Source organism: Peromyscus leucopus, chromosome 16_21 (assembly GCF_004664715.2).
Source record: "Peromyscus leucopus breed LL Stock chromosome 16_21, UCI_PerLeu_2.1, whole genome shotgun sequence".
Lineage (NCBI taxonomy): Eukaryota > Metazoa > Chordata > Mammalia > Rodentia > Cricetidae > Peromyscus > Peromyscus leucopus.
This window is the reverse complement of record NC_051084.1, coordinates 31,710,162-31,731,005: the sequence shown is the minus strand read 5'-3', so window position 1 is coordinate 31,731,005 and position 20,844 is coordinate 31,710,162. Positions and strand designations below refer to the sequence as shown.

General features: G+C 41.7%; 1 protein-coding gene across 3 annotated transcripts in view; it reads left to right on the top strand.

Annotated features, from left to right (window-relative positions):
* The window catches only part of Ctnna3 (catenin alpha 3), a 1,489,259-nt gene that overhangs the window by 106,385 nt on the left and 1,362,030 nt on the right, over positions 1 to 20,844 (top strand). For all 3 annotated transcript variants that reach the window (XM_037199948.1, XM_037199947.1, XM_028881063.2), the window contains exon 5: positions 14,471 to 14,590. In XM_037199948.1, coding sequence (XP_037055843.1) covers positions 14,471 to 14,590 — 120 coding nt within the window. The remainder of the gene's footprint in view (positions 1 to 14,470; positions 14,591 to 20,844) is intronic.

The window sequence follows — 20,844 nt, the reverse complement described above, 5'->3', positions numbered from 1 at the left end:
ATTTTAGTTACAGTTTTCTCTCCCCCACCTCCTCTCAGATTCTCCCCATCTCCCCACCCATCCAAGTCCACGCCTTCTTAATGGCCCCCCCAAAGCCAAAAATTAAAAAACAAGAAATAATAAAGAAAAGCACAAGAAACACACACATACACACACACACACACACACACACACACACACACACACACCACATAAAAGCAGAAAATTAGAAACCATAATTTACAAGCAAAAGACCAGTGAGGTAAAAAATGCCCAAACAAAGTACTATGGGACAAAAAGTCTAAAAAAGAAACACCATTTTGTGTTGGTCATCTATTGCTGTATGCACAGGGCCTGTCCTTACGAGTGCTTTGTATACCAAGTAAGACTCGTTGGAGAAAACCAGCTTTTCATTAGGGATGGGAGCGCCTGACCACTTCCCCTTCTCTGTGCTGAGATCTCTTCTAGCTTGGACCCACGCAGGCCCTGTGCATGCTGTCAACAGAGTCTATGAGTTCACATGCGTGTCAATCTGTTGTATCTGGGAAACACCATTTCCTTGGTTCCTCCATTCCTTCTGACTCTTACAATCTTTCTGCCTCCTCTTCTACAGAGTTCCCTGAGCTGGGAGGGGAGGGGTTGGATGAAGAGATACCCCTTAGGGCTGAGTGTTCCAAGGTCTCTCATTCTCTGGACAATACCTGACGGTGGGTCTCTGTAGTCAATTCCCCTCTACTGCATGAGGAAGGGTCTCTGATGATGGCTGAGCAAGACAGTGATCTATGAGTATAGCAGAATGTTGTTAGGAGTCATTTTATTGTTACACTCCTTTATCAGAACAATAACACTTGGTTTTCCCCTAGGCACATGGCCTCTCTAGTCCGGGCTGCATGAGCAGTATCAGGCCTGGGTTCTATCTCACGGAGTGGGCCTTAAATCCAGTCAGACAGTAGTTGGTTACTCCCACAATGTGGTACCATTATTGCACCAGTGTGTCATGCAGGCAAGTCCATTGTAGGGTGCAGATTTTATAGCTGGGTTGGTGTTTGCCTTTCTCCTCTGATAGTGAGCATAGTATCTTCCAGTACTGTTAACATTAGTTAGTAGGGGTGAACGCTGTAGTTAGGCACCAGCTCAGCTTGTGTTTCCATAAGATCTGTAAGTGTTGCCTTCTGCAATAGGGCCTACCATTGAGTTGTGGAGAGCAACCAATAGCCTTGGAAATAGCCTTAGTTGTTTGGGGGTTTCCCTGGAGTCCTTTTGGCCAACGACTCAATTATATGTAACCAAACCCATTCCTGGCACTGGAGATTTCACTTGGTGGGGAAAGATGTCTAGTGGGGGCGTTCTCTCCCCTATTATCTGGTAACTTAATCAAGGGCAAATAGTGTATATTTACAGTTAGTCTGTGATGCCTGCAGCTGTCTATTATGAAAATGTACAAATGGATTTAATATAAGTGAAAGTACAAGTTTATTTAAGGGAAAATCCAAGAAGAGAACTTGCCTGCTTCACTTTCCAGGCAAGTCAATTTGGCACAGTTCAGTAGAAAGGAAAGCCTTTCTTCATTTCATTATTTTGTTTGACATCACAACAAATAGTCCATAAGCAAAGGTTACAAAGAACTTCTTGGAATCTCTGCTGATTCCCCAACTTTACGGAGGACCTGGCACTTCTGTCTATAGATACATCTATTTCCATAAAGGTTCCTAGTGGTAACTGGTCAGCTAACTCTTTCTTTAGATCTTGTTTTTTTACTGTTGTCTATTTTTATCATCCCAGCGATCCTTCCCTTTTACTTTTGCACTCACTCATCTTTCTGCGTGCGTGCGTGCGTGTGCGTGTGCGTGTGCGTGTGTGTGTGTGTGTGTGTGTTGTGTGTGTGTAACGCGTGCACCTGCATGTGTGGGTGTGTGTAGCAGTGCACACACATGGGGAGGCCACAGGAGGATGTCAGATGTCTTTATCTCTTGCTCCCTGCCATAGTCCCTTGAGACGGAGTCTTCCGATGAACAGGAAGCTCACTCTTTGGGCTAGCCTGGAGTCCTGGAGTCCTTGGGATGCCACCTGTCTGTGTCCTCCGATGCTGTGGTTACAGGCAAGCATGGCCATGCTCAGCTTTTTACATGGGTATCAGAGACTCAAACTTAAGTCCTCATGGTTTTTTTTTTTTTGGTTTTTCGAGACAGGGTTTCTCTGTGTAGCTTTGCGCCTTTCCTGGAACTCACTTGGCAGCCCAGGCTGGCCTTGAACTCACAGAGTTCTGCCTGGCTCTGCCTCCGGAGTGCTGGGATTAAAGGCGTGTGCCACCACCGCCCGGTTTCCTCATGCTTTTGTAGCAACTGCTGTTACTCATTTATCCATCTTCTTAGTCCTCGCAGGTTTTTATTTTGTCTTTTTTAACAGTAAAAAAGAAACAACTCATTTTGCTCTTATTACTGATTATTTGTTGAACAAAAGACAAATCCCAGAACATTTCTGAGACCAATTCTCTCAAATGTTAATATAGACACGCATAAATAAGGAATGAATTTGGAAGCTCATCAGGTGATTCATAGTTGTGATGGCCCAATATGTCTCATATTTTAGCATTTAGATTTTTGAGGCAGAATCAAAGGGTTTTATAAGAGTATAAATGGCCATGTTTAGCTAAACATGCTGGGACATAACCAGAACTTGGCCTGTAGAGGCAGGATCAGGAATTGAAGGTTAATCTGGCTACATAGCAAGTTTGAGTCTTGACTGTTCTTCAAACAACAAACAGACAACAAACTGCTACCTTTAACTCAATTGGGAAGCAAATGCATATAAAGAACATGGCCTCTTCTCTACCATTTTAATTGAGTGGTCCTAAGCGGTATACACGGCACTAGTTAACTCATGCACATTTTGTCACTCAAGAGAAGCAGGGATATTATAGATCAAAGAGAAGCAAAGCACCACCTTTTGTACCAATAATTACAGTTAAAATTTATTAGATTCTGTGGTGTATTAAACGCCACAGTGGATTACCTTAATTTAGTGCTCATCATGGGACCCCAGTAACGATACTCAGTGAACTGAAGTGTCTTGTTCAGGCAACAGGAAGGAAAAAAAGCACCCCTAGGAGCTCAGCACTCCAAGAGGTAAAACAACTTTAGTTCTAGGCAGCTCTTGGAAGTGTCTACATGACATCATGGGCCGATAGCAGGTAAGCGTTTTGAACTCCAACTATAATCTCTCAGACTCATTTGTACCTCGTCAGAGTCCAAACCATGACACTCCAGTCGTGCAGGAGGGTGTGGCATCTTCCCCAAAGAGAAAGAAGGCTATGTGTGTTAAGTGTGATACCTTTGCTACGACTTCATCCTTAGGGTTTGTATATGAACTTTCAGTTTTCAAGTTTCAAGTAGCACTTACATATATATATTTTGAGATGACAAATAATAGGTTTAGCACAATGTCTTTTAAGTATGACATTGCATTTTTAAAATTAGTATATATTCATAATACAAAATAATTTTTCATTCTGATACTCATCTATCTATCTATCTATCTATCTATCATCTATCATCTATCTATCTGTCTGTCTTTCTATTTATCTTTTATCTGTCTGTCTGTTTATCTATCAATCTATCTCTCTATATCTATCTATCTATCTATCTATCTATCTATCTATCTATCTATCTTATGTATATATGTGTGTAAGTTAGCATGTGTGATGGTTAATGTTAACTGTTACCCTGATAGAATCTAGGATCACTTGGGAGAGTGGCCTTTGGGCACTCCTGTGGGGGATTATTTTGACTGCATTGAGGTAGGAAGACCCGTCCACTGTAGGTGACATCATTCCCTGGCTGGGATCCCAGACTGTGTAAGTGGAGGAAAGGAACTGAGCAGCAGCTTGTGTTCATGTCTCTGTTCCTGATTTTATCTGCTCCAAGATCTTGCTGCCTTGACTTCCTCAACCTGAATTGTGAGCCAGAATAACCCCTTTCTTGCTTAAGTTACTTTCATCAAAGGTTTTTTGTCACAGCAACCTAAAAAGAACTAAGACAGCATTGTTATCTTGAGTTCCATCATTTTCCTGCAAACAGCATGGTTTCATTTTTCTTTATGGCTAATATATATATATATATATAATATTAAACAACTTTTTATAATAAAATATAAAATAATATATATTACACATCTTTAGAATTGAATCTAGAGCCTTACACATTATAAGCAAGTGCTGGACCACTGAACTACACTCCAAACTCCTCCACGTTTTCTCTATCTACTCATCTGTTGGTGTTTTTCTAGGCTGATTCCATAACTTGGTTATTGTGAGTCATATGCTATAAACACAGATGCGCTGGGATGCCAGTTGCATGCTGACTTACATTCCTGTGGGTATACACCCAGGATTGGTGTAGCTAAATTGTATGGTAGTTCTATTTTTATTTTTTTGAGGACATTCCGTACTGATATCCACAGTGGCTGGACTAATTTACATTATCACTAACAATATGTAAGACTTGATGTCTTTTCATCTTTTAGTGTCTTCAATTTCTTTCTTCGTGTCTTAAGGTTTTCACTAACACACACACACACACAGATATCATTATTGAACTGTGTTGCATTCTGATTTCTTTCATATCAAGATTTTTATTGATATACAGAAAGGGTAATGATTTTTAAAAGATGTCAGATTTGTATCCTTCTACTTTGCTCAAAAGGTATATCAGATTTAAGAGTTTTGTGATAGTGTGTTTAAAGCTTTTAACACATAGGATGGAGTCATCAGCAATGTGGCCAAGGGAAGTCTTGAATTCCTGATGTTCCTGACTCAACCTCCTGTGTGTGGCACTGAGTCTAGCTTTGGATTCTTTGATCAATTCTTTTTTTCTGTTTGGATCTCTTTCATTTCTTTTTCTTTCTTTCCTTCCTTCCGTTCTTTTTTGCATATGCATGTGCCCTCACCTGTGTGTGTGTGTGAGAGAGAGAGAGAGAGAGAGAGAGAGAGAGAGAGAGAGAGAGAGAGAGAGAGAGAGAGAGAATTTAAACAGGGCTGCCTGCATGAGCATGGGTTATTTACTGGGGCATGGGCAACTTCTCAGCGGTTATACCACTGTACCACTGAAGAAAGCAGCACTCCTTACCCAGCCACTATTAATCAAAAGTCCCTCAGTGAGGACTGGGGCCTCATGAGTCCTCCCTTCTGTGATGCAATACTGACAGGTCTAATTTTGTGCAGGTAACCATAGCTGCAGCGAGTTCCCGAGTGCACTGGCTGTGACGTGCCCAGAAGACACTACTGTGCAGCACACCTCTTCAGCCTCTGGCTCTTACAGTCTTTCTGTTTCTCGAGTGTGTGTGTGTGTGTGTGTGTGTGTGTGTGTGTGTGTGTGTGTGTGTGGGTGTGTGTGTGTGTGTGTGTGTGTGTGTGTGTGTGTGTGTGTGTATGGGTGTGCATGGATTTAGGTGCATGGTGCTTGCATGAAGGCTAGAGGACAGTTCTGAGGAGTCTGTTCTGTCCTTTATGTGGGTCCTGGATATCAAACTCAAATCATCAAGTTTGCGTGGCAAATACTTAGCCCACTGGGCCATCCTGATGGCCCAAGGTTTGAGAATTTCATCCTGCAGTTTTCCCATTTCAGTGTCTTTGAGCTCGGTAGTTGAGAAGTTACTTCTTGGAGGAGTCACATTGCCTTGATTTTTCATAGTCCCTTCCTTTCTGTGTGATGGTTTACACATCTTTTAGTTTGGGGATCTCTTCCACTTTTATCTGGCAATCTTTTTGAGCAACCTGCTCTTGAGGGCTCAGTCCCCCATACCACTCAGACAGGAGAAAACAGATAGTTATGGCACAAGTGCCTTGAGGTATCCAGGATGTGGGAACACACTTGAAGTCATTAAATCCCACTAAAATGTCACCAACAGTTACGAAATAGAAAGTGGGGAAATAATTCTGAATAGTCTTTTGGGTCAGGCTTTTGCTTCCTTGTGACCGAGCTGCCTTGTACCTTTCCTGTGCGATGCTTGCCTCGTCTCTGTGGATTTCCACCTCTTCTACCCACTTCGTGAAGTTCCACAACTGATTCCTCCTTTCCCTTTGGATTATAACGTGCACTTTCTCGGCCTCTTATCCTTTACCTGGTCACACAGAAGCGGCTTCTAGGTCACCCACTTTCTGAGAGGCCTCTTGGACACTTTCTTAAAGACATCTTTGCAGTCAAGATATACTTACTGCCAGTGACATTATTTACCCCAGTTACAAAGGACATGAAGTTACTTTGGCGTGACTCTGTCTTAATCACCCCATCTGAACTCCAAGTAGCCATGACTTTCTTGATTTCATTCCTTTCTTTCCTCACCATTTTTAATTACAATTTGTTTATGGTCAAAGCCATTTTTTTTTCCCCTGCTGGTATCTCATTGCCCTTAAGATTTGGATATAGTTGATTTGTATCATGATTCCACAACCCATGAAAGGTAATGTTTTCCTCAAAATTTCTGAGGATTTACTGGGAGTATACATTCAGGCCCACCTCTGCCTTCATATTCATTTATGGATTGCCCTTCTGTACATATTCCACATTAGGTTTGATCAGAAATGGAAGTTATTTTTATCTATATGAGCTCTCTTTACCCCTTTTTTTTAACTAATAAAAAATTTTATTTATTTAGAAGCATTCAGAATGTCAACAAAACAGCTGCATTTTTTTTGCAATCAGTTAACAGAACAACAATTATCTTTGTATAAGCTGCATCAGAGACAACTGAAGATGAAAAAAAAAAAACCAAAACAAACAAAACAAAAACCCTACCATCCCCATGTGTAACTATTTTGTGCCGTGCACCAACAAGAACCTGCTTTAAATTTCCATGACAATTTACAACCCCGAGACTGTACCAGGCAAGGTTAGGGGCAATTGAGAATACCACCAGGACAGGGCTATCTGAAGACACGTTCGGTAGTGTGTTAACTATACGAAAAGAGACACTGTACAGTTTAAAAACAAATCTTACACAACTCTACATTTCAGTTTTTTTCTTTAAAAGGAGTGAGTTGTGTACAGGGGGATTAAATGCTTTATAGGCAAGAAAAAAAATCTGTGCTAGAACTAATTCATTCATCATCATCTTCTTTATCTTCCTCATCCTCTTCATCCTCTTCTTCATCTTCCTCTTCCTTCTTTTTCTTGCTCTTTTCAGCCTTGACCACCCCCTTTCCGCCGCATCGGGGTTTCCTTCAGCTCTGTGGGCAGCGATATCCTTCTCGTGTTTTCCTTCAGCTCGGCAGCCTTCTCCTCACAGACTCTCGTCTGCAGCAGTGTTGGGGTGTTGCTCACATCTCTCCCAGTTTCTTTGCAACATCACCAACGGACGAGCCCAGGGTGTTCTCCTTTGATTTTGGGGCGATACTCAGAACAGAACAAGAAGGCTGACTGAAGGAAGCCTCAGGTGCACTGGGGTCCCTGAACTTCTTTTTGGTCTCCCCCTTTGGTGAGGGGATGTAGGTTTTCATTTCTCTCTCATAACGAGCCTTGTCAGCCTTTGCCATGTCTTCAGATTTCCCCTTTTCTTTAGCAGACGTGGTCTTCTGCTTTCCTGAGCACTTCTTGGAGAACTCTGAGAAGCTGACAGAAGCATCTGGAGCTTGCGCCCTCCCAGCAGGTTTACACAAAGAATGCATATGAGGACATTTTACCTCTCGGCTTCTTAGGCTCTCCTTTGCCCGTGTTTGATTGATTTTCCTCTGCGAGGCAGAGTCACCCAGTGCTGGTCAGGTTCTCGCTTGCCCTGGCGCTGTCTCTATGGAGATCATGTACTGCACTCCTCTTTACCACTTTGTATGAGCTCTCTTCATCCTTCTCCCCTCTTAACACTGCCCCTCCCCCCTTCTCCAGCTTAGCAACGATGTTCACAGGTATGGCAAAGAATATAAAAGTCTGGGAAGATGGAAGGGAGGGTTTCTATATTGTAAAAAAAAAATACATTTTAAATGGCTTTATTTTTTTTTTTTTTGTGGGAAGTCTTCAAGGTTCATTTTTCTGGGAAGAGGGAAGAGAGGTCTAATGTTTCCCAGGTTAACCTCAAACTGTAGCTGAATATGACCTTGACTTTCTGATCTTGTTTCCATTTCCTGAGTGCTGGGATTGCAAGCAAGTGCCAGCCCACCTGTCTTATGTGGTCCTGGGGACTGAACCCAGGGCTTTGTACATGCTAGGCAAGCACTTACGAACTGCGGTACCTCTCAATCCTTTCTTTTTTTCTTTTTCTCTTTCTTTTTTTTTTTTTTTTTTTTTTTTTTTGGTTTTTCGAGACAGGGTTTCTCTGTGTAGCTTTGCGCCTTTCCTGGGACTCACTTGGTAGCCCAGGCTGGCCTCGAACTCACAGAGATCCGCCTGGCTCTGCCTCCCAAGTGCTGGGATTAAAGGCATGCGCCACCACTGCCCAGCTCCTCTCAATCCTTTCTAAGGTCTTTTAGCAACTTCACATCTCTTTTACCTTCTTTCTCCCCACCTGCAGTCTGAACTTTAAATTCCTATTCATTGTACTTAATAGTTATTGAAGAAACCCCCGCACATTGGGGGCTCCCTCCCACACCCCAGACCAGGCACAAATCACACGCAAACACCTATTTTCACAGAGAGATCCTTTATTAAGTGGGGAAGAAAAGTTACAGTGGCTGCTTTCTGGTTCAGGCAGAAAAACAGCAGCAAATGACCTTGCAGGTGTCATTTTTACGAAGAGAGACGGGGGAGGTCTGTGTTAGGACGGGCTAGGATGTGGTGGTATATTTTGATTGGGTATGATAATTAGGTGAACGAAAGGGGGCTTTTGTTGGCTGGACTTTGGTAGTCAGCTTCAGGAATGAATCTAGCATAAGAAAGTGTCCAAATAAGGGAATAGGCCTTGGTGGCTATGGTTTACAAAGGGGAAAGAGGGAAGGGCAAGGCCTGTCAGCACTGTATGTGCCAAGCCTGGGCCTGCTAGTGCCCTTCAGTTACAACTTTTCTAACTTGACTTCCTCCATTCACCTCAAATTTCTTTTTCAAAAGATTTTTATTTTACTTTTAATTTTATGTACAAGTGTGTCTGTGTATGAGGGGGTATGTGCCATGTGAGTGCAGTGCCCGCAGAGGCCAGAAGAGGGCATTAGATCTCCTGGAACTAGAGTTAAAGGTAGATGTGAGCTGCCTAGTGTGAGTTCTGGGCCATCTCTCCAGACCCTTAAATTACTCTTCAAAGTTTTTTCCTCACTGTGGTCTCTGCCCTCCTCAAGAAGAGAGTTATAGTCAACATTAGCATAAATGCACACAACTACCATGTATTTCTTTTTATGTAGAGGGAATTAACTTAAAACATCCAGTTCTCTACTGAGTACACAGACTTATTTCTAAAAAGGTGACTTACAGTTATTGTGGATGAAATTCTAAAATGTAGACAAAATTCTAAACAGTCGTAGTAAATAAGAAACACAGAGCCAAATACAGAGGAAATAGCCAGAGATCAGAGCAATAGCCACAACTAGCTTTAGCTTACCACCAGCAGTAGCTTCCCCAGAGAGAGAGAGAGAGAGAGAGAGCTTCTTCCTGTGTGACTTGTGTTTTATTGCTTTCTTGTTCTGCTTTCTCATTGGCTCTAAGCCCAGACACATGACTTCCTCGTCACTGCCTGTCTATACAGACTGCCAGGTCTCTGTGGTTGGTACTAGGATTAAAGGCTTGTGTCACCACACTTGGCTGTGTCCTTGACCACACAGAGACTCTGCCTGCCATGTGATCAGATTAAGGGTGTGTGCTACTACTGCCAGACTTCAGCTTAATGGCTTTTTAACCTCTGATCTCCAGGCAACTTTATTAACATACAAATAAAGCATCACTGCAGTTTTTGTTTCTTGACCTGATTTGCAGAACAGCAGACAAGGGTTTACTTTTGTCTTCTCCTCCCATTTTATCTTTACTACTTCAGGAAAGTGTCTGACATCCCCCTTCCTCCTGAAAGAATTTTGGGCTTCTTTTTTTTAAAATTTATTTATTTTTTAAATTACACTCATGATATTAATCACATTTGTGGTATTCATAGATTACATTCGCAGTATTCATTCAATTATATATATATTTAATTTTAAATGTCGAATGTCATTTCTTGAAGGGGGTAGGAGGTCTTAAATACAGGCTTACAGCACAATGGGAGGACCCCGGAGGGCAGAAGTTCACTACTGATGTTTTACAATCTTGCATCTAAGCTGTTAATGCTGGGGCTTTTTTTTTTTTTTTTTTTTGTATTTGTTTTCCTTCTAACATTTTAATTGTTTCTTTTTTTTTTTGATATATATTTTTTATTTTACAATACCATTCAGTTCTACATATCAGCCATGGGTTCCCCTATTCTCCCCCCTCCCACACCCTCCCCTTACCCCCAGCCCACCCTCCATTCCCACCTCCTCCAGGACAAGTCCTCCCCCGAGGACTGTGGTCAACTTGGTAGACTCAGTCCAGGGAGGTCCAGTCCCTTCCTCCCAGACTAAGCCAAGTGTTGCTGGGGCTTTTTTTTTATGCTACAGCAGTGCCTAGAATTTTGAACAAACATGTACGATATTAAATAAGAAAAAAGTGATAGCTACTGAGTTGCCTTTGCTTGGGTAGCACTACTGGGTGTCTTCTCATGGGGCACAGGTGGTAGGTAGACTGCTGGAGTCCTGGTTATTTGAATCAACCAATCCTAGGAGAGCAGGCAGCCAGGGCCAAGGGAAACAGGACTTGCCGAGTCCTGGTGTCTCTTTTTTCTTGCAGCTTCAGCCAATTTCTTCTCATCCTCCTTCTCAAATTTTTTCCATGAATATACATAATTTTTACAAACTGATTGGCTATGTAGTTTGTACAGAACATTGGCTTAGATTTATTTAAATATGTATTGTCAGGGAAAAGGAGAATAGATGTATTTTGGGAGAGAGGGAGTGCTGAGTCAAACTAGATATTTTCCTGTTGCCTATTTCATGCTTCTTTTTTCTTGTGAGACAAATTTTCAGTTATTTTAATGGGAGATGAACAAGCATGGCCTCTGCTGTTTTGTTTGATGGATTACTATTATTATTATTTCTGAACCGAGACAGTGTGATGGAAGAGCACACTGTGGGAGTGTTCATAATGCCTGCTTGTACTCTGGGTATTGGTATAGGGATATTGTCTGCATCTCTTTACTCTTATCTTGTATGCCCTTTGATATATGATAAGGTAGTCAAATAGGACAAAATTGGATTTGTTTCTCAGCTCAGAGATCACTTTAATATCCAATCTCTACAGTTTTAGAAAACACATACATTTGTTTTTATTTCCAATTGATTTGTTGATTTTTTTTAGGGTTTGAATTTGGTTTGTGATGAGCTAAAACAAGAAACAGGGTGAATTAAATTAAATCTTTAAATTTGTCAATTTAAAGATTGACAAATTATTTTGGGATTCTTGGCTCAGTTAAATTTCCCCTTAACATTTCAAACATGCAAATTCCAGGAATATTAATATCTTTTTAATTGTTCTTCCTTTCCCAAATTATTTCCAAGTGAAAAAATTTTCATTTATTTTGAGAAATAGTACAATGAAACTACAGTGTACTGCTACTCTAGTCAATCTCAAAGGTCCCTTTTGATGGCCAAGTACCTAGACGAAAGAACAGTACTCAAACCAAGTCAACAGTCAGTCTTCGTGAGCACAGCTGAGCTTCACCAGGTTCATCTTTATCCCCTGGGCCTCAGCTTTATCAACAAATCGAAAGTATTGCTTTTAGTACATAGCACCCTAAGTATACATATGGGTAATTGGTGAGGGTGCAAAATGCATTACAGAAATCCAACTAATGCCATGTTGTAAATTTTATTCAACGTCTCCACGATGACTATTTGTAAGTAGGAGCAATCAAGTTAAGAGTGTAGTCATGACAGTCTTCAGGGACCTAGAGCACTTTAGTATTGATAAATGGAGGAGATGAGTCCTGATGATGAAAACTCAAGCTAAAATCTCCACATTATGCAAACGCTGACCTTCAGTTAAAGCACTCTCTTGATGATGGGGCATTACTGTATTTTCTCACTTTCTTCTTTGGGCATGAATGTATTACCTGGAAATACTGTTTTTGTGTGTTTCTTATTTTGAAGTTCCCTGGAGTTGCATAAGGTTTATATAGATAAATGAGAACATGATGGCATCTTTAATTAGAAAGACTATTTTTCAGAGAAGAGAAAACGTAGGGCATAAAGAACATTTTAAAATTTAGTGTAACTTTTGGTAAATATCTTATAGTAATTGATTCATAGAGAAAATATATTGTTTAGAGTCTTGGATCTGGTGTGACTTTGATTTAAACGTACAGAGAAGCGACCAAAAAAATGGCCAAGGCACAGAAAAGATCATGTCACAAAATAGATATTTAATGTAAAGGTTATTAAAACTATGTTGAAAAGAAATTGGTTTTTGTGCTACAAGAGTGGGGAAATGGACAGATTTTGGATGTGTTTAGACTGATGGATAGAGGACTGGTGGAATGGATCAGTTGGGCAAAGGCGCCTGCTGCCAAGCCTGGCACCCCGAGTTCCATCCCTGGGACGGAAGAGAAGCCGAAGGAGAGAACTGAGTCTCATGAGTTGTCCCCTGACTTTCACATGTGTGTCAATTCACATGTGTGCCTACACACATACACAAAAAGTAAATGAATAATAAACATCAATAAAAAGCTAAAGCCGATAGACTGAGGAGTAGAGTTGGTTCATCCCTAGGACTCTGAAATTGCATGTTCTCTGTGGTCCAACTCAGGTTGCCTCATGACTTCTGTGTCATGTGAGCCCCCCAGTCCCTCTCAGTGAGCTTTAAAATGGTCACTGCATGCTCCTCTTCCCTCTCGGTTGCACCCCGTTTTCTATAGAAAGATCAGACACTGGAGGAAAGTCCCTCAAGCTTTCTGAGACCTGGTTTACTCACTTGAGAATGGGAATGGAATAGGAACTCCTATTATTGATGCGAGAGTTCAGTTGGAAGGTATAACATACCCGAGGCTGAACACGCACTTGGTAAATGTCAATGCCCTTCCCATTTACGGTTTCATGTCTACTTTTCCCTATAACCTTTAAGTTCCTTCAGGGAAGGAAATAGATTTTATATTCATAGCATCTTGATGAGAGTAGGTGTTAAGTGATATTTGTTGGATTAATTTGTTGTCCTTCTATGGAAGCATTTCAATTTTCTCTTCATTATAGTTGAAGTTTTCCTGTGTTCTGGCTCCTGCAGCTGCTCAGACCCAAGCAAACACACAGAGACTTATATCACTTATAAACTGTATGGCTGTGGCAGGCTTCTTGCTATCTGGTTCCTATATCTTAAATTAACCCATTTCTAGTCATCTATAAGTTGCCACGTGGCTTGTGGCTTGCCAGTACTTTTACATCTTGCTTCCTCTCTGTCTGTCTGGCAACTCCTGACTCAGCCTTCCCGTTCCCAGAAATTCCCTCTCTCTCTCTGTCCCACCTATACTTCCTGCCTGGCTACTGGCCAATCGGCACTTTAGTTATTAACCAATCAGAGCAACACATTCACAGCATACAGAGCAATATCCACAGCACTTCACCTTGGATTGAGATAAGCATGTTGCCTTTATCTCAATCCAAGGAGGACATGATTCAGTAGAATGCCATTCTAATAGGACTTACTCCTTAGAGTTTAATACACCAAGGATCCAATCACATCACTGGGAACTTAATTATAACCTGTAAAATCTTATTATCCTGTCTCATGACATCACATGGGACTGGGCATCACATGGGACTGGATATCACAGCTCTATATTTTGATCAGGTGTAGGCTTCTGTAACAATCTCCATCTGATACAAGGAGAAGTTTCCTTGATGAGGGGTGAGGACTACACTTATCTGTGTGTAAGGACAAATATTTAGAATGTAATTAGGGATCATGTTGGCTTAGTAAAGTGGTAGTGAAGCCTGCTATTGGCTAGGCTGGCTGGCCATCGGGTTTGGGTGATTGTCCTGACTATGTTCCCCAGTGTTGGGATTACAGACATGAACAGCCACACCTGGCTTCTCCATGGATGGTGGGGATTCAAACTCAGGTTCTCAAGCTTGCATAGTAAGCACTTTCCTGACTGAAACATCTCCCAGCCCTAAGAACCGTATAATGTTTCTTTGTTAGACTTAAAATTATACATTAAGTCTCATTTTTTTCCCCCCAGGGCATCCTAAAGCATGAAAGTTCTTTTTCTCTGAATGACATATGCTCTTTCTGTTAGAATGAGGATTGAATGGACTTCTCATTCACATATAATATTGGTTGCACACACACAGTATTCACCTCTTCATAATCACCTCTAATCAGTCCACTGAAAGATAATTAGCTAGCATTTGTTGCCTCTGAATTATGGTGGGTAAAACTGAAGCGCATTATTGACTCTGTTAGCGAGCTGGGAATTTGAGAAAAAATTTGTCACTATGATAATCTGCTTTTCTTTTCATTTTCAGTTCCAAAGAACATTTGAGTCTCTCAGAAATGTTTCCAACAAATCTGACCTCCAGAAGACCTACCAGAAGCTTGGGAAGGAGCTGGAAACCCTGGATTATTTAGCCTTCAAACGTCAGCAGGTAGGATTCGGGGCTCTCCTCTGGTGGAGAAGGTGAACAATTCAGGCTTCCTGCTGTCCCACCTGTCAGAGGTGCAGGCAGGTCGGGGAGACTTATTTTCTAATGATGGGGGCAGAAATAGCTTGTGCTGATCTCTCTGTGTTCATCTGGCTACCCACAGTGTTCAGTGTGGTCTTGGCTCTTAGATGGGTACTGAGGGCTTTCTGCACACGTCCTTTTATTTCTTCCAAAGAGGATTCCTGCTGCCTTTGTGAAGGTCTGACTACCCTTTGGTAATGACGTCTCAGCAGCACAAAGGGAACTTCTGTGGTGGCTTGGCCACATGGCTTTTGGATTTGGCAGAATATGTCGAAGGGGGAATCAAAAACCCATACCAAGACCAGGAAAAGGGCGTGGATGAACATACAGAGTGAGGGAAAAGCGTCTGAAATTTTCAACAATAGCAATTGACCTTCAGCTTTGTGGTTTATTTTATTTTATGCTTGAAGATGAGTAAAACCTTGTTAAATGTGGAACGTTAAAGGGAAATATTCCTAACAAATATTGCATGCCTTTTTGGCCTACTTGCATAGTCTCAAGATAATCCCAGAGATGAATCAAACCTTTGCAAGTTTGCTTTTAGAATTGGTACTGTCCACACCCAGGATTCACAATGATACATGCCACGTGTGGTGGTGACAGACACTGCGGCAGAGGCTGGCCCTTCTCTTTAGGCTGAGTTGGCTGCAGTTTCTGTGTGGCCACTAGGTGTCAGGGTCGTCAAGCTTTTACTTTGCTGCCAGGCTTATTTGGGTTAGAGCAGACCATTAGCCGTTTAAATTAGGTGGCCTGAAAACTGAGAACAAGTTCAGTGGTAGCTGGTGTCCAGAGTCACGGCAAAATGGATGACCTGGCATTTAAGAATCTTCTGCATTAGCGTGTCTGTCAGAGAGCGTGATTATCTCACCGTTGCCGGATTCACAAGTTTTGGGCCCTTTGTGCGTGAGTTTTCAAAGCAGTATTTTTGTTAAACCGCATTAAGTCCATGTGATATGCCTTAGAAAACATTAGCCCAAGAAGAGAATTAGATTGTGTTCTAGGTTCTTGCTCTATCATAGACGTAAAACAATATCTCTTCAAAACTGGGCATTTAACCTTCGTGTGGCCTTATTTCTGTAAGAGTTATATTTGTTTTAGAGGGTGTTCTGGACTAGGGCAAATGGATTATCTTGACACAGACTTCACACAGAAAAAGAACATGCTGTTTGTTTAAGTGGGTGTTAGCAGACATAACACGGGGTGTCAGCGTTACCGGGAGCTACTGCAGTGGATTCCCCGACGCGCTGCTCAGCAATCACACCATGGACCACCGCCCTGGACTATACAGCCTCCAGTCCAGTTCTGTTTCCAAGATCACATTTTACCATCAGGGGGTGTTTGAATTGGCAGGCAGTAGTCACTACTGTCTGGACTGGGCCCTCCTCATTAGCATATTTCCCATGATTAGGTTCATCCATTAGCTAATTGAGGTGCTTCAGGCCAAGGGGAGCGCTCTGAGAGGATGATCCGGAGGGCAGATGTGTGAGGAGAGGAGACAAGGACCACGTGGAGTGCCCGCGAGTGTGCGCATGTCATATACGCTCCTGTCTAAGCCATCACTCTGTGACACATAGTGGGACTAGAGCATTTATGAAGGAAGTCACTGAATGTCACAGCAGTTCAGTAGACTCAGTTCTATCAGTGCCATTTGTAGGCGAGAACGCCAGAGTTCTGTGACCCTCCTAAGAGGCAAGAAGCTGGACTGCAGGCCCAAGTCAGCCTGACTCCAGACCTGGAGTCAGCATTGCCTGGCCGGGTGGATCTTAAAGGGCCAGGGCATCAGCTGCTTTTTGATTTGGGTGGGATTTGTCCTTATCTTCCATCCTGTTCCTTTAAAGCTCAGAAAAAAAATCTATTAAGCACACAGTGAAAAGTACTTTTTTTGGTTCTTTTTCGTCTTACTGGGAGAGATTCAGATCTCTGTAAAATTGCTAATTCAGCAAGACAACTTCCTTGATATAAAGGCTGGGTTCTTTATGCAGAGACTTGGTGGAGACCGGTTTTCTGATCCCATGGTACTTGACATTCTTTGTCATAGCAGAGTGCAAGCTGCGGGAGGGCAGGGTCTGTGGCTGCCTCCACTAATGTACCCTTCCGTTCTCACGGTATCTGACCATGGCAGTATTCACGAGGTATTACGGCTGCCATTGTTTTCACGAGCAAAGAAACATGCCCACAGTCTCGGCCTCAGCCTGTGGGCCGTTCAAACGAACCTGTCTTGTCTTACTTTTAAATGCAGTTAGCCCTTACTTTTTTGTGTGCAAATGCTAGCAGATTCCCCTTTGCCCAATTTTACGTATTCTAATTGATTTCATTTCTGTATCCACCTTGGGAAAAAAAAGAAAATAATAATATCACCCAAGCTTTTAAGTTATGATTGGCCAGTTAATCAATTCATTAAACTTTCTTTCATTTCCTGTGAAATATTTGTGTATATTATTTCTCTTGTATATATACCTTTTTTTGAGGGATTGGCTTTTTATTAGTCATAAACAGTTTCCATATATATGTAGTTTTAAATGCTTAAATTTCTGGCCACAAAAGGAAATGGGAAAGAAACAATGTTTTTATTATAATTTGTACTAGAGATTTGATTATAAATATATATATGTCTTTAGAAGATTTAAATGCCATAGGTTTACTTACTTGAGCACAATGACTATATTTTAATATCTTTGTTTGAGAGATTTCTTTAGGTAGACCCTTGTTGTACTTTGCTTTGTTTCTTTTAAAAATATTTTTAAAAAATTATGGAGAGAGGAAGGATGGAGAGAGGAAGGGAGGGAGGGAGGGAGAGAGAGAGAGATTATATTTCCGCACATACAATCTATGGTATGTGTGTGAGGACAGAGGACACCTTGTGGGAATCGGGTCTCTCCTCTCACCGTGTGGGTTCCTGGGATGTGGTTTGCATCAAGAGCCGTTACCTGCTGAGCCATCTCACTGGCCATTTCCTCTGAACTCCTCTCTTTTGAAAAGTTATTGCATGCTGCGTCCTAAACATGAGTGGGCTTTTGTTGTTCTTTCCTGCGGAATGAATGCTTGCACTTGAATCAGGTCAGAAGAATCAAGAGTAATACCGGAGTAGGATTGGTGGAAAAGGGTGAGAGAGGTTGTGGTCGATGAGGGGCGGGCACACCACGATGAAGGTAGCAGATGAGAAAGCCACATGAGCCTGAAGATTTGGAGGCTTCTTTCTTGCTATCTGGGACAAAATCCGGTCATCTACCTGCTTAGATTTCATCCTGTAAGTCGGTGCTACCCAGGCATGGTGACAGTGAGTACCAGCTGCTTGCTGCAGAGACCCCAGGCACATGTATTACTTTGAGCAGTTATAAATCAAGACATTTTCTCGGGGCCTTGGTTTTTATGAATAAAATAAGGTTTGCTAATCTAGGCTGAAATTTAATTCCTTCCTCTCTTCTACCCTTAATGCTTACAATAGCTTTATAAAACACATCCCATTTCCACAGGCTCCCAAGACCTTTGTTACAAATTAAAGTTGACATTATCGAGTTGAGCGCTATGTGGGCTGAGACACATTTGTATGTCGACGAGAATGTGATTGAAATTAGAACGCTTTCCTTCAGATGCATGTCCAGGTTGGAACACACCACACCCCCTTGATTCTTGTCTCCCTGATCATGCCTGTTATTCTTGCCTTCTGACCTTCACACAAGGTTTATATAACTTGGTATTTAGACGATCTAGCCCCTTTCTGTTTACGTATTTAACGACTAATCATTCTTCAAAGCTACACTGGAGCAGTGCCTTCCTCGGGGCACCTGCTCCAGTGTCCTACGGTCAATATGTAACCTTCCTTCTTAGCTTTTGCCTGTGAGAATGCAAGTTGTTCAGTGGACAGAGGGTGGGCTTTGCAATCATCCCCCCAACTTACAGTGTTTACACTGCCTTAGCCACTAGACTTTCTTCCTTTAAAACGCAGGGAAAACAGCACCAGACTTGAGCCTGTTTTGAGAAAATATGATGAGGTGTAAAGACAGTCCTTTAGTGTTTATAAACAGTTCCTAGCAGCATCTAACACATCTAGTATTAATAGCTATCACGATGTTGTTTAGTGTTAACCTCATAAACCCATTCCTTAAATGGTTTATAATTTCCATAGGGATGTTTCTCCATTTATATACTTTTGCACCACACATAGGGTCTAGCACTGTTCTAAAATTACAGTATGGAATGATTTTGGATGTATGTAGTCTGATGGCTGGTGACTAGGGTCGCATAAAGAAAGTAATCTCTCTCAAGAAGGGAGTTGCGGCGGGGCTGGGGAGATGGTTCAGCTGGTCAAATGCTCCCTGGATAGGTATGAGGACCTGAACTTAACCCTACGGCCCCGTGCTAAGGGGTGTGTCTTTATTGCCGGTGCTTGGGGAGTAGAGACCGGAGGATCCCTGGGATTGCCAGCCAGTCAGTTTAACCAATTCGGTGACCTTCAGGTTAGCAAGAGTTCCTCCTTCAACACAGTTAGGTAGAGAGCGATGGAGGAAGACATCCGACGTGGACCTCTGGCACACACACACACACACACACACACACACACACACCATACACACAGAGTGGGAGGGGAGATGGCAATATTTGGTTCCAATATGCCTTCACAGCGATGTCTCTTGATGGACAGGACAATTAAAGCCCTCAGTGTTTGTGCTAATCATTCCTTAGGACATTAGGGCTTTAGACCCGATATTCCAGCTGAATTTCAGTTTGCGTAATAGTGATGTCCCATGTGTCCAAACGTCCTTCTAGGTGGTATGCTCAGCACAAAATGATTCTTTCTTAGTGATGATGCTCAGGAATGAACAAGTGCTTTTTTTTCTTTTACTAAACTTCAACCCTTTTCAGATAATTGGAAGACCAGAAGGAACATAATATTCAGTAGAACTGAGTTTAAATTAAAGTCTTATCAATGAAGCAAATTAGAAATAAATTGCATGAAATTTACTTTGTAAAATTGCCTTCAGCTCATAGTATTTCTGAGTTGCTTGTAGTTCCTTGTCTAGGCTTGGCCCTGAAATGATATTCATATAAGTAACAGTACACAGACTAAGCAGGTTGTAGTTATATATTTAGGCATATATATGTAAATAAATAAATAAATAAATAAATAAATAAATAAATAAATGTAACAACAGTTAAAGAAAAAGAAGCCATGAATAGAGAGAGAGCAAGGGGGTTACATGGGGGGTGGGGTTGGAGGTGGGAAAGGGGAGTGGGGAATGATGTAATTATATTTTAATTGAAAATTAAAAAATAAATAAAAACCCAAAAGAAATGCTTTCAGGTTAGTTAAGAGCTTAAATTTAAAAAGTAAAATCCTTTTGCCCTTTCCATAATAACCACCTGAATAGGGGTAGAAGACAGTCTACAGTAAGAACTAGTGTCATCAACAGAGAACTTCTGTACACTTGAGGTGAGAATGTAAACTCACAGCAATTGTGGGAACAGTATGGGAGTTCCTTAAAAAAAAATCCAGTAATAATCAACATCAGGCCAGCTTACCATTAATCTGTCAGTGGAAAAAGTAAGGAATTGGCTTCAACTTACAGGCCCAGGAAAGGACTTTCTAAACAGGATCCAGGTAGCACAGCCATTAAACTTTCGCAGTGGTGGAATGTTCTAAGCATGCCACTGGGAGAGAAGAATCATCAACAGTCTTACTTAGATGTGAACACCATTAGCTACAGTAACAACTGGCCTGGCAAGATATGCCTGCTGGTGCATCAGTGGTATGGATGTTATGAGAGTAACCAACTGCTTTCTGATAGATTTAAGGCCTGTTCCATAAGTCCTAGGAAAGAACCTGCTTTTTACCCTGCTAAATGGATGTAATAATAAATTGCCCTCTAAGTGCTTGTCTTTATACTCATGGACTATAGAATCTCTCAACCCTCACCAGAGAAGCTTCTTTTTGAAGTAGGTGGTGATTAATACAGAGATCCAAAACTGATCGGTGAGTAGAGAATAAGAGAGCTTACAGTGCTCAGCTCTAAATGAGACGCCTGTATCATACCCCTCTTTTCAATGCTCAGGACTCAGCACAGATGCAAGGACAGGTAACTGTAAGAGCTAGAAGTAGTGGATAGTCACACATCATTTGCTGGATATGATAGGGCCTCTGAACACAAACTCGGAGTGACTATGGCTGAATGCACAAG